A 14,702-nucleotide genomic window follows, 5' to 3' on the forward strand; every position below is an offset into this window, starting at 1 on the left:
AATCCTTGGACCGTAAACGATAATTTTTGGATTTTTAAAAATCTTTGCAACCAACTGCAGGATAACATTAAGTTGTTACTAAGTGATTTGACTACCAAGTACAAGCTATAAAATAACCATAAATGTAATAATATTGGACACTTAGTTCATCGAGCTTCCAAATTGCATTTGTATAATGTAATCTCTCGATTTGCAATTGCTTTTTGGTTGATAGACAAGACAAAAAAAATTATTTGCAGTAACTTCATATTTCGCTACTGAAATTGCTATCATCTAAATTAAACGACTTAATTATTGTCAGGACAACTGAGCTTGTGTTTTTCAAACATTAAGTGCAATGTTATGTACTAGCAACTAAATCATCTCTGAATGCTTCAGTGTTTTCCTTCCTTTAGTGTACTGGCTACTGTACTCAAAAGTTTGCAGCTTAAATAAGTAATATTGTTTTGTTATTCGTGCAGCTTTACGTATGTATTCAATACTTAACAATTTTATGTCATGTTTGTAGATGTTATCAAGTGACCTCTCATAGCATATTCAATGGCAGCTACTGACATTCATAAATAAAGAGCGGGGTAACAAATAAAGGTGTGATTAAAGTGGTAGATAGTAAAAATAACCAACAATTGAAGCAAGCAGTAAAAAAGATATACTATACTAGGGTCAAATAAACCTTAATAATGGATATTCATTATAAAGCATCTATGTTTTACATTGCACAAATGCATCTAAAAAACACAAGTAACAGAGTGCGAACAAGTTTGCATAACAAGACAAGCTGATAGCAAAATTATATCACAGACGGACGGGAGCTTATAAACGGACCCTTGGTCGTCTTGACATCGTCTGTAATATTAGTTGATTGATACATATCATGATTAATGGAAGGATAACTTTGATCAAAATTTGACCTATAATTTCCTCGGCGGCGCTGAGGAGCTGGACTCTGTCGTGACGAATAGAGCCCTCCGTAACTACTAGTCACCTCTTTTAGTGTGCCAGTCATAGAGTTGGAAGTTGTGGAACTAGCTGCAGGTTGAGCAACGGCTGGCTGACTATTTGAAGAACTTCGTGGAACATCTGGTTGACTGGGTCTCTGCCAAGGAGGAGCATTAGTGGATGTGTATTCTCTAGCATGTTGAGAGTGATCAAATTTCCCTTGGTAAGGGGAATTACTAGTAGAATTGTCATTACTCCTACCTTCACGCACCTGTGAAGTGACTCGATTATCTAAATTAGTTTCATGAAGGCGTGGATTTATCTGATCATGTTGTTTTCGATTGTGAAAGTTGCTAAAAGTTTGTTCATTACTTTTACTGTCATGTGACCCTGGGGGTGTGCGACTATCTAAATTAGTTTCAAGATGAAGACGATGTATTTGTTTTGTTGGACTATTTGATGAAATGCTTGAATGATGCTGAGGCTGCGTTGTTATCATTGGTTGCAACGCTATACTTGATGATGGCGGAGATTCTAAATTAGGTGGAACAGGTCCTTGAGCCCTCAAAGACAAATTTCCTGTCACCATCCGTCTAAATGTGTTGTCTTTGGGTTGCGTATCTCGACTTCTTATTTGCCGTAACTCTGAAGTTGGAGAAACCCGAGAGTCGAATGACGACTCCAACTGATCCGTTTGATCGCTAGAAGTATTTCTCTCAAAGTCACGATAAGGCGGCTTTGCTGGCAGAGACAATGGAGTGTGTGCACCGGTTTTATGCGCATCTAGTCCTGAGTTGTGCCCATTGCCATTTGTTCTATGGGGATCACTGTCTGGCTTATGAACTTTGAAGTTTGACCTACGAACATCTACTCCAAAATTGTGAGAATGCTGATCAGGCTTAGGTTTACTGACTCCTTGTCTATGCATGTCAGTGCCAGGTCTTTGGATATTTGAAAACTGTTGACTATTATATATTGGGTTAGACAAGCCGTCACTTCGGTGGGAAGGATTTGAAACAGGCTGATCAGGCTTGTGTCGTGAGGGTATATGCTGAGGATTTACATGGCTGACATGCTGCGGATATGCACTCCTGTTTGGGTCAGGACTCGCGTTGCTGCTTTCGGCAACAGGAAAAGGAGGCCTGTGATAATCTTTATTAGAATAAGAATTGTCAAGGTTATTTTCCAAAGTATGACTAGAACTGAACGCTGTCATGCTTTTCTCTGTACTCATGCTTGAGGAGCCAGGGCTAGAAGGACTCGAGGATAGGGCGGCCTTCGTAGGAGTTGGAGGAATAACTAATTGTGTAGGGCGATTGTGCAAGGCTCTGCTGCCGGGGTGTTGAGCATGTGTTGACCGATAAGGCTCTGGCCCATCAGAAAGTGGTGGAGGTGGGGCTGGGAACGCCACACTATCCCGTGAATAAGCCTCAGGCCCATCCTCTAATGGTGGAGGCAAATCTGATGCAGTGTTAAATTGAGGACCGAGATTTGTTGGCCTATATCTTTTGTTTGGAGTATGACCAGGAGGAGCACCAGGTGAATCAAACTGTTGGCCCTGCAACTGCTCTGTATGTGGCCCATCTGATGAGCTACTATAGCCGTATGATTCATTCTCGTGACCTTGCTGCTGTCGATGACCTTGGGGATAGTGAGACGATGGAAGAGCATCACTGTCCAATCCTGACGAGGGCATAATGGTAGGTGCCCAAGGCAATGAGTTGGGATTGTTCCCTTTACTTGAACTACTTCGACCCGTTCGGCCACTAGATGACTTTTTAGAACGTGTGCTTCCTCTATTACTACGCTTACTTTGCCTAGTTCCACTGTGACTAAGGTTGGCAGACCTAGCACTACGAGTGCTTCTGTTGGATCTAATGCTATCCCGCCCTTGACCCGGCAACTCCCAAGGTTCAGGACGGCTCAGGCTATTATCTCGATCCATTCTTAAAGATATGCTGGATCTCCTTGAGGAAGGTGCTTTATATACTTGAAATACGGGGTCTACAAATAATGGAACAAGTAGCAACTCTCGTAGGGTAACAAAGTTATATGGAGAATTGGCAGCATTAACAGCATGGAGCCTGTCAGCAACAATCAACACAAAATGGAGAAGGCTATGCAACAGCAAAACATAAAAACAAATTTTCAAAAACAATAATAGCCAACAGTCAAAATTGGTTTACATACTTGGAGAAACCACTGAACCAGAATAACTAATAAAATGTACATCTATGGTACTTTATATGTCATGACTACAAGAAAGGTAAATAGCGGTGCATGCATAGCCAATACAATGTATACCGATGATAGCCACAATAAATCTGTGATGGGCAAATTGGAGTGGATAACTCCAATTCACCTGGCATAGGTAACCTTGGTGATAGCAAGCACATAAGCCAACAGAAATGTCAGGTTGCCGCTGACAATGATGCAGACTAACTGTACGCATCTTAGTCTATTTGACAAGATCAAGAATTTACGTGATGAATGCTGTGATGAATGCCTAGGGCTGAGAGGTCAATGGGTGTTGGGCAAATTGGAAGCCGTTTATGAATTCAACTACAGTGAACAAAGGCAACAGCTGAATGACATTTATACTAGTTGATAGATTTTGTCCTGAGGCAACTGTGTTTTTTTTCAAATCATTTGAGCAAAAATTTAAACATCTATAAAATCTTATGCGTAAGCAGTGAATATCAAACTGCAAGCTGTGTTTGGCATACTCAGTGATAATCCATCTTTGTTGAATTGGGAAAACCCGTCTATATCATATGACAATTTAACATTAGTGACGGTGCATTCTTCTTCGATTAGTTTTATTATGTGACCTTTCTACTGACGACTATTTTGTTTTACAGCATTTCTAAAATGGAACTGATTTGCCGAAACTTAACTCTTTTTATTACTTTGGCTGCTTGGTATTAAATTTTATTGGCCAACACCAAAAATGAATGAAGCTAGCATTGTGACATGCTCTTGTATGCTGGTTTTTGCTCCTTTTTCAAAATATTTTGGGAAAACTCCGAAGTAGCTATGTGTACATCGGTGGCAAAGTGTTACCAGAAAGTAAATATATGAAAAGGTGAATGCCCCTGCGAAAAATTAAGAGGTAAATGGTAATCCATTCCCAGAGAACGCCAACAAAATAGGAAATTTTTGGCAGGCAGTGAAAAGAAGAAGATACCATGGCATGGAAGTATACATCCACCAGCATATGTATATACACGTACGAACAGCCGTTATCTCATAGCTGTGCAGAGACAGCACCAAGTACCAAGATACTACTGGTGCTGACCCTGCACTCAATGCTAACAAGGCATCGACTGCGGACTGTGTGCAACCACTAGCTGTCATTACAGAACCAGGTGGCAGGATATTCATGGTCACCGGCACTGGCTGAAACAGTACTGAGAGTAGCAGCTCAAGAAAGATTGAGTAAGGTGCTTTAGTAACAGCTTTATACACATGTAAATGACAAGACTGATTGGAAAATGGCCTACCATTCCTCTCATAACTAATCCTCTCTGCAAGCAAGAGCAACATTACATAAGCGTGACAATTCCACATGATTGCACATTTGTCTCTGATTGCCCAAACTATTGCAACACTTCTCAAACTGCAGAGGTTGTGTGACACATAGCATTACCTCCGCAAGTTTAGAACAAAACATCAATTAACATATAAAAACAAACTAACAACTGATTTAAAAAATCAAACCTGTCACACGTACAAAAGGCTGAACCTCTTAAAATATCTGACACACGAATGACCTTCAAGCAAAGCTAGGCTGCAAAATTGGACATTTGTGTAAACTAAGACCTTTTTTGTGTCTGTGGACTCTTAAAAATTGCTGTTGCTAGTTAAGCAATCATCGGAATGCAAACAAATTTTTCAATTATTAGTAAATAATAAGCATGTGTTGCGTGTCGAATCACCTCAATTCAACCAAGTGGTTGAAAGCTCTTGGCTAACACAAAGGCAGCCAAAATGCTATCATTTTAAAGAGTGCAACAAGTCACTAGAGCAACTGGTCACGAGTTTATAGACTATACAAAAATAGAGTGAGTGGATAACACTTGAGTTCTAAAAACAAACACGGCCTAATATCTCACACTCATGTGTGAAAAGATCTCATGAATATTATTTCCTGCCAACGAATCAACGGTTTTAAAACTTAACTGTTTCTTATCGATTTATTTTTATAGAATGTATTGATTTATGTTTGACCACTGAGCTGGAAATATTCATCAGATAAAATAAAGCACCTTTACGAGAAGAACTAGAACTTTTGTGAAAGCAATTTTGACAGTTATGAATATTGCGGCAAATTAGCAGAATTCATAGTTATCACTCCACAACTAGTATCACAAGTGAAAAATATTTCCTATTATTATTACATACAATTTAAAGGTGAACTAGAAAGGCTTCTTACAAAGCATACATATATCTTTAAACACTTACTCGTATCATCCTTTTCCCTCAGTAGATAAATGACAAACGATGATGAGACACAACCTATCATCTACAACATAAAATGAATGTGATATCCCCGTTTAAACAGTTTTTAAATACGATGCAAAATGAAGTTAAAACCAAATTCTAGCTTAGAGTTGTACAGCATGAAAAGGTGATGGACCTTTCCATATAAAACTAGCTTAGTAATGATACAAGCAGGTAGAATGTTTCGATTTCAATCCTAAAACAAAGCCTACTACATAAAAATAGTTTTCTTAGCTTGAATACTTGGCTTAACAAGTGCAATACCATCACAATGAAACTATTGTATTAAACTGGATGGACAGTCAAATATGCAGTGTAAAAATTACATGTAATGCCAATCAAAACACTGCATTTCTGCGACAAATTGTGCTCACTGCTTGGGGAACTGATTGCCTAGCAACAATGCTGCTGACAGCTTGGCACATCACCCTCCCGCTACGTAGCCCACAAAATTCTGCTGTCTAGTGAAAAGGGCCTACTGTATCCCAAGCTTGCGACAGTACAACTCCGGGGCATGTAGAAGATTGACTCAAAATGAGTTGTATTCAAGACAACTTCAGCACAAAGTCGAAGAGCCAGCAAGGTAACAAAGCTCTTTGTCACAATAATAGGGTCTAGAACAATAGTTGTCAGAAATACGCTGCTGTGCTACTTGCTGAGAACAGACGTCACCTCCTGACTAATAACACAGTTTTCAATGTAAATAGATTTATGCGTGGCTCACAATACTTCAATACTGACTAGAGGGTGACTATACAAAGCGATATTCCTTCTGATGCAAGTACGCACGTACAGCCAATAATCATGCTACATCAAACATTTTTGATGCTCATTAGGAATGCTTTGGTTGTATAAGGTGCAACTTTAGGATTAGGAGTGCTTGTAAAGTTGGAGATGAAAATATGTTTGTGCTGAAGCAAAAAATTCATTAACTTCAAATTATTTAATTCATGAATTTTAAACAGGACAGTTTATTGACCAATATTCAACCTGATCAGATATTGCTGAAAAATAGTGATTTTTACATAAAAGCAACGCAATGATCTGCAATCTTATGGTTCATTCCATAAGATATTACTTTGTATAGCAACAGTAATAACAGCTAACTAGTAATGAGAAAGAACTAAAGAAAAAAGATTAACTTGAAAGAAAGCAATTCAAATCAATTTTATAAGTATAAAATACCTATTTCTAACTTGATGGCATAGTTAATAGAAGCTTTGATAAAATTAAATAATATTAATGCATGGTAGGAGCTAGACTTCGGTGTTGCAACAACGAGTTGAATGAATAGAAAAGGCAAGCGAGGGTTTGTTCTATGAGGATAAATTAAAATCAGGTGTGCGTAAGTTGTAAGCACTTAGCGAGTCATAAGGGACTGCACTGAATATTAATCAACAACAACAGAAGCTGAGATAGAACAGAAGCTGCTGCAGGCTGTAGGAAATGATTAAAATTTATCTTGTCTCTATTCAGATGCTTTATTGATGGCTGTAAACCTATCGTCTTAGCCAAGAGATTCAGCTGAGAACCTAACAGTAAAGGCTGATGTTTGAGAGTGCTCGAGCTTGCCAAGAGGTATTCTATCCAAGCAGCCATGATGCTTTAGGAGAAAACGTTATCTTAATAGTTGAACGAGTCTAGATGTATATGCACCAATGAGAGTATGCATGAAAGGATAATATTAATTATTCTCTCTTTTTATTGGTTGCTGAAGAGAATTATCACAACTGCAAGCTCAACATCTCCCCAACCTTCCAAAATAGATAAATTCATTCACACCTACCATAATTAGACGATGAATGAACAACACACTAACCCTAGAACTACAATTATAAAAAGCAATTGTAAAGCAAATTGATGCACAACATGGTCTTGCATAATTATATATCAACACTTTTCAAAGCACCAAAAATATTGTAGATTAAAATACATCAAAAATTGAAAACTTTTAATTGTAACTATAATTCAGCAAGTTTTAAGAACAACACTGCGACTGATATTAACACGGTTTAAAGCAAGACCGATATAACAATACAGTAGATGCCCCTACAACATGGAAATTACACTATAGGTGGTTTACATCATAGGAGCATCTACTGTATCTCGTAAGTAAGTATGTGTCTTATCCAAAACAGTCAAAAGCATAGACTAGAGAGTTTAAATGAAACCCAATTGAGACCTCACACCTGTTTTCAAGCTATGATACTTGCAAACCGTGAAGTCGGGTAAGGAGAGCAGCGCAATCTCTTCAGACAAGAGCCATTTTACGATCAATCCCATGAATGATATTGCATATGCATACGCTGCAAGTTACTGAGATAAAGAGAGATTCATTACATTATCTCTACCGACTAGACTAGGACATAGATATCACAACTAATGCTGAACATATAAACACAGCTTACCGAAGGGTTTCAGGTTAGTCTATAAACACCTAACCTGAAACCCTTAAAGCCAGGCCAGGAGATAACATTGTCAACTCACAGATAGTAATATCTGTATGCCAGCATGAATCACTTCCACAATGCTGCCATCCACCACACATTTCTTCTCTTCATAACAGTTGATCCAGAAGGAGCTGCCAGCTCCGAAAGCAAGAATGCTAGTAGAGCTCTAAAAGACGCCAGAATAGCCAGTAAAACACTAGAGTTCAGCAGGTCGGTGTACTGCAGGTGATAGATGGGATGTAGATGACCTTCCATTACTGAGGAAATGAAATGGTAGGCGCTTAAGATGATGGTAGTGCACAATTAAAATGCAATCAAGTGTCTGCTAAAAGCAACTGACTCCTATATTTGTATCTGCATCCATTTCCATTCGGATATGAATTGTGTACTTCAAATAGCTGGCTGCCTACGAGCCATTTACTCACAGAACAGGAAGACAGCAAGAGGATGTGATGGCATAACCAGCGACAAGGATGTCACTCAAAACTATGGTAGACTAGGACCCTGGCTGTCTAGCGCACAGTGAACAAAGATCAGGTGTAATAAATATATGTACAATTATTTCAAGAAATCCAAAGCGTAGTTGATTGGTGCAGTTGTCAGAGCCTTAAGGTCCGGCCACACGTAACGAATTATTCTTTCATTCTGACCGAATTCACGACTTTCACAGAATTCACAGATTTGTTTGGCCGAATATCCCATAATCGTCTGAGCTGTGCATGCACACCGAATTCGTCAACAAAACGCTTTTAATTGGCTAACCAATTTTTTTAACGAGCACGACTCTAGTAGCTTTGACAAGTGGTATAGTCCAAGACACGTACGACGACACGCAATAAAAGTATCACTGCGATATGACTTTATATGTACGATGCAACTGCCTATATGCGCTAGAGATAGCGACTGTTTTTTACGACGAAGCTTTTACTGCATAAAAAGAAATTATTATTATTGAAAAAGAAACAATTTATAGCTACTAAAACATTTAAAAAAAATTACTGGGTACACGATGAGAAGTTCCTGCCTTGGTGAACCAACGAGAGAGAACCAACAATAGCGCATATAGGCAGTTGCATCGTATGTATAAAGTCATATCGCGGTGATACTTTTATTGCGTGTCATCGTACGTGTCTTGGACTATACCACTTGTCAAAGCTACTAGAGTCGTGCTCGCTAAAAAAATTGGTTAGCCAATTAAAAGCGTTTCGTTGATGAATTCGGTGTGCATGCACAGCTCAGACGATTATGGGATATTCGGCAGAACAAATCTGTGAATTCTATGAAACTCGTGAATTCGGTCAGAATGAATGAATAATTCGTTACGTGTGGCCGGACCTTTAGTCTACCATGCTGAAACTCGCGAGTGCCGATGCAATCTCACGCGATGCAATATATATTCCCAACTTCAAACCGTGACTTCGGACAAGCGATGGCACACAGCTCTTATTATAGTAAAGATTATCCCACATACGATGACAATAACTCGCTGCGAATGCTGAGAATGAGCAAACTGAACGCAAAACTCCTAACTACATGAGCCTAAAATATCAAATTAATGTCTTGTCGTGGTAAAACGGAACGCTTTGCAACAGCTAAAACTTTATCAGTAACTTGATAGGGGAGGTGCTGGTTTTTTGGGCATTGTTTAGCTATTCCTTAATACCGACAAATAGTGTTTGGTGACACGCTGTCATCTCAGTATGCTGTTTATAAACGAGGTGAGGTCACGCTAAGAATTGCTATGGCTGTGAAGACTTACAACATGTCATCCAACAGCAAACAAAAGTCAGAAAACTAAGGGGTTAAGGTATGGCACCACACCTACCTTTTCAAAACTACCAACTTCCAGGTAGAGACAAATGACGAATATATTCCAAGCAATGTATATGATGCTCCATATTAGATACTACAACATATCAGGGCACAGAGTACCTGTCAAAGTGTGCCAATGTATATGATGCTTCATATTAGATACTACAACATATCAGGGCACAGACTACCTGTCAAAGTGTGCCAACTAGCATTTAAACGAAAGTGACAAAAGCTGATAAATGAGCGAGCCAACCGCTGCTGAGTTATTGCCCTGTTCTACAAAGCAAGGGTGAAATGTCAGTCTGAATTGTTGTCTGACAGCGAAACTTCAATGATTTTGGCTAACTTTACAGTCTGTTTTCAAAGGTTTATCCGCAAACATTACATTACCTAATCCTAATAACGCTATAATCCAGGCGATGACACATCAAAGGAGGTTGAAATAACCACCCACCCTCACACTATGACAGAGCAACCTTGCATTTAGAGCGTAGTAAAGGTAACTAGTAATGGGGTGACTGGCCCAACAGCTCAACTTTTACACGGTTAAGTGATATGTAGAGTGTTTAGACTTCAATATCCAACGCTAAAGGAATATAATACTATTTGTAAATGGGGCATGACAATCACAGTAAGAGCTAATTCTAACAAGCACTCAACTAAAAAGCTAACGCTGCAGCCGCAGTAGGGAAACAATGCTATGCACGATTAGCGCAACCAAAATAGTTTTGTTTTGAGAAAAAACGTTTCATTACGACCCATGATACAAGGCAGACCGAGCAACTTGGTCACTGGCTCAAATAACCCATGATACAAGCAGACTGAGCAACTTGGTCACTGGCTCAAATAACCCATGATACAAGCAGACCGAGCAACTTGGTCACTGGCTCAAATAACCCACCATTTTAAGTCAGCACTCTAACAGCTACATTATCGTAATTTTTAAGCAAACGGCTGGAGGCATGTTCAATCAAAGACTATCAAATTAGCTGTCTCACTCAAACAGACATGACTGGGCAGCCGGAGAGGCTAAGCAGAGTGGACAGTGACACTCACCACCAGCACGAGCTTGTGTTTGTAGAGGCACAGGCCAAAGATGGCTATAATCACAATTGCTATTTGCACAAATCCAGTAAAGATGGATAAGTAAAGAAATCCAAGGAAGTCCATGACGAGTCTCTCCAATACGGCGACCTGAAACAGACGCCTTCAATCAAGCGCTCATCAGCAATGCTAATATGTCGATCAGTTCCTTGGAGACTGACAGAAATCATGGTTAATGTTTGAGATAACTCAAGAAGTAACATACTGTATGTAAATTTGCTAGCTGGTTAGTATGCCAGCAGGGCTTACAAAGTAAGATGGCTTCATGAAGGTCGGAAGAAGTAAAAGAAAGACGTTGCCCTTAAGAGAGGTAAAGAACATAGCGTAAAAACAGAGAATCTTCCAGGTGTAATGGCAGTACAGCAACAACCGAAGCACCAGACATTGTGATATATATAAAGTTGCAATATTGACGAAACAAAAATACCTTCCACTTCCTACTACTTGTAACTACTATGAAACAGCATGTGTTCTACTAAAATCTTATGGTTATGTAGGTGTGCTGTAATAGTAGACCACAACTGAGGAGCATATTTAATCATGACTGAATATTCTACATTCTAACAAATTATTGTACCTAAGAAGCCTCCCTTCCCTTCCTTCATCTCAGCGGTAAATGTACATAATAACCATTCCACACCAGCTGCTAAGTGTAAAGGAAATATTAAGATGTTACGTTATTATTCTTATGTTCCAATGCTCAAACCTACTAAATTGGCCTTGGAGACTTGCCAATCAGGGAAAGTAAAACAAGTTTGTGTAATACATATAAAATGAAACATATTTCCACAAATGTTGTTTGTGAAAATGTAGCAGGCTTAATATGATCAAATGATATCAGCTATGGATTTCACAGCTGTCTATGCCAATGTCCAACACAGCACAAGTTTGCTGCATCTTCAGATAAACTAAGAATACAATCAAAAAAAGAATCAAGCTTCCGTATTTTTATAAAAACTTGTTGCTTAAAACATGGTAAACACCTGCTATAAAAATTGTTAATTTGTAAAATGTTTGAAAATATTGCAAAAGCATCCTAACAAAGTTTGCAAGTATGGTGATAACTAATTAGTTAAAAATACACAACAAATGAAATTTGGTAACAGCTCAGCCTTACTTGAAACAGCGTACATTATTTAATATATTCAGCGATTAACAGCAAGGCTCCCTCAATAAAGTCATGAAATATTGTTAGTGAGCAAATGTGCCGGATGATTAAAACAATAATCCATGAGTAAATTGCTATATAAGAAAATTAAGTTGTCCAAGCACTAATTGCTTTTGCTATTGAGAAGAAATTGCTTCCTTCAAACTGCTAATTACCTGTGTAGAAAAATATATACTTAACAGTATAGTCTATACCATCAAACTACGATATATACTGCATATAGAGCACTATTTCTACCTACACAATCTTGCATATACCTGCATGATGTAACACATGTCTGTATAACACACCTGCATAGCAGTATAATACATATCTATATCATATATATATATATCATATATATATATCATATATATATATATATATATTATAGATGACACTAGACAGCTGCACTAAATACTAAACAATAAATGCACCATATGAACTGCCTTACGTTTGGCGAGGATGATACACCACCTTCCGAAAAAACATGGTCAACGATTAAAAGTGACTAACTCTACTACAATGTGACCACTAATCCTGGATTAATATAATTCAGACTGAAAAACCAGACAAGTGACTAGTATGCAGTTGAAAGTCTATTGCTTAGACATCAATTCATGGGACACAAATCTGAGAAATAGGCACTTCTGAACAATTGGTGAAAGGTCATTAGAGTCTTCCACCGAAAGGGGGCAGCAATAAGGATGTCTGGTAGAGTAACTTACCAGCTGGATGGTGCAGATGACCAACAAGACAACTGATCCATTGCAACAGCCCATACTTGTATCTATCCTATCAAAAAGTGCTACTCATCTGTCTCCATTTCAACACTGCAACGATAGTAGCCTAGCATGAATATACCTAATAACCTGTGAAGTAGTGATTATTCTTTCATTATTTGGTACTGTACATTATCTAAGGAAAATTCACTAGCAATTTGGTGAGCATCTTCGTGTTCAACTTAAAAAAAGCTGTTTGGGCTAAATAGATGTATAAGCAGAATTGAAGATAACAAGATGTGATTTCAATACCTTTACTTTTGGTGATTCACAAAATCTAAATGACTAATTTTAGCAACCACTAATGAGTCATAACAATAACATTTGAATAACATTTCGTTATCTCTGCTTCAAAACAGTTAATAAAATCTTTTTTATAACAATTGTGATTTCTACCGACATAAACTCAGCTCAACTGGAAATCTCTAGTTTCATTGATTTGAGAAGTTGAATTGACTTGTCTAAACAACTTAACATGGCAAAGATCTTGTTAACAAAGACGTTTTTGAAGGCTAAACTCTCGCTGGATACCTGTCAAGTAACCTCACTTGCTCATTTCATTCCCTAAGTAATGGGCTCATTCCCTCAGTTTCGAATAACAAAATAACATTTACTATAATATCAGTTTCATTATTTGATTCATTATATTTATCACTCATTTTACAGAAAATCTAAGCGTCATACGTAAGCAACAATTAATCATATTTGATATATCATCTAAAATTTAGTTTCTGAAATACTCCCATCCTAAGTATCGAAATACAATAAACATTTAGCATAAATGCGGACACATTTATAACAATGAATAGCAGAATTAAAATACTACGTACTAAAATTTAAAAGAGACTTAATTAACAATACCAAATAATTCTAATCCAAGTTTATAGCTATTGAAAGTAGCTTGACAACATAGAAAAAGTTACATGCTGAAAGGCTATGAAACCTCACGAGTTCATTTAGATTTGAGTCACTCAGTAAGAGTGTCGTTAAGTTTTTCGGCTTAAAACTTTAAAGACTCATGCGATTAACTAGGAAGTGAACAGAAATTTAATGACTCTGTAAGTTGTATTATTACGAAAGTTGTATTAGGATACAACAAGAAGTAAATCTCATTAACAGATGCAAGCATATAAATGTTGATGTTTGCAAACACCTTTTGATGGGTTCTAGACAAATTGCATAAAAATTGGGTTGATAACCTGCTATCTAAAATCAAAATGTAAAAGTGTGTGCTGCAATAAATCTCAAACCAGAAAAAAACAAACAAAAAAGTTTATACACACCAACGATGTAAGTCAGAGCCAGCTGAAGCACATTTTATAATGGAATAAAAAATCCAAATGCTTAATTAGTCTAGGAACTGAAAACAATAATACTAACTACTGATATTATTAGGAATAACAAAAAGATTAAAAGGAAAGACAAAATGAGCATTGTAAAAAGCAGTCGTAAGGCTGAATTTCAGTAGTATGCTTCGCATATATTGCATAATTTCTTGAACGTGTATCCAACTATAACCGGCCGAGAATGCCACAAACCAGCCAGCTCTTATTCTAACTACTACAGAAAAAGCTTATTCTACACACTATATTCTATTGATGTAACTATAACCAGTACTGTTGGAGAGAATTGCAAAAAATACACAACAGCAGATGTCAAAGAAAACCGGAAAACTTGCTGTATACAGAACCCAGATACATGTGATCAACTTGAGAGCAACGAAAGAAAAACCTCAAAGCATATAATGATAACATTGTTAAGTCGGTGTGAACTGCATTAATCAACCTTCTGAGCATAAAGTTCGACGCCCTTTGCCACATTCTATACAGACAAACGTATATGATATTTTGGAAAAATGCACTAACCAATTTTCTTAATTAAAAAGCTAACAAAACCGATTTTCAACCTGCTTAACAACACCAATTTAATCTTATATTTAAAAGTATGTGTTCATGAATGCTCTTC

At 37.6% G+C, this 14,702-nt stretch overlaps 1 protein-coding gene across 1 annotated transcript; it reads right to left on the reverse strand.

Annotated features, from left to right (window-relative positions):
• Positions 1–500: 500 nt before the first annotated feature.
• On the reverse strand, positions 501–12,789 carry LOC137393473 (sodium/potassium-transporting ATPase subunit beta-1-interacting protein-like). Its single transcript, XM_068080043.1, has 6 exons — positions 12,684–12,789; positions 10,761–10,898; positions 9,718–9,798; positions 7,930–8,058; positions 5,404–5,464; positions 501–2,943 (listed from the first exon to the last, which is right to left on the reverse strand). Exons 1-6 carry the CDS (start codon positions 12,735–12,737, stop codon positions 791–793), a joined length of 2,616 nt encoding a protein of 871 aa, XP_067936144.1. The 5' UTR covers positions 12,738–12,789; the 3' UTR covers positions 501–790.
• Positions 12,790–14,702: the final 1,913 nt, after the last annotated feature.

This window comes from Watersipora subatra, chromosome 4, assembly GCF_963576615.1.
Source record: "Watersipora subatra chromosome 4, tzWatSuba1.1, whole genome shotgun sequence".
Classification (NCBI taxonomy): domain Eukaryota; kingdom Metazoa; phylum Bryozoa; class Gymnolaemata; order Cheilostomatida; family Watersiporidae; genus Watersipora; species Watersipora subatra.

Coding starts and splice junctions, on each gene's coding strand:
- LOC137393473 (XM_068080043.1), bottom strand. CDS start 12,737: ATGGGCTGTTGCAATGGATCAGTTGTCTTGTTGGTCATCTGCACCATC. Junction 9,799..10,760: donor AACACAAGCTCGTGCTGGTG/GTGAGTGTCACT, acceptor GATATGTTGTAG/TATCTAATATGGAGCATCAT. Junction 2,944..5,403: donor GAGGGAAAAGGATGATACGA/GTAAGTGTTTAA, acceptor CATTATTTGTAG/ACCCCGTATTTCAAGTATAT.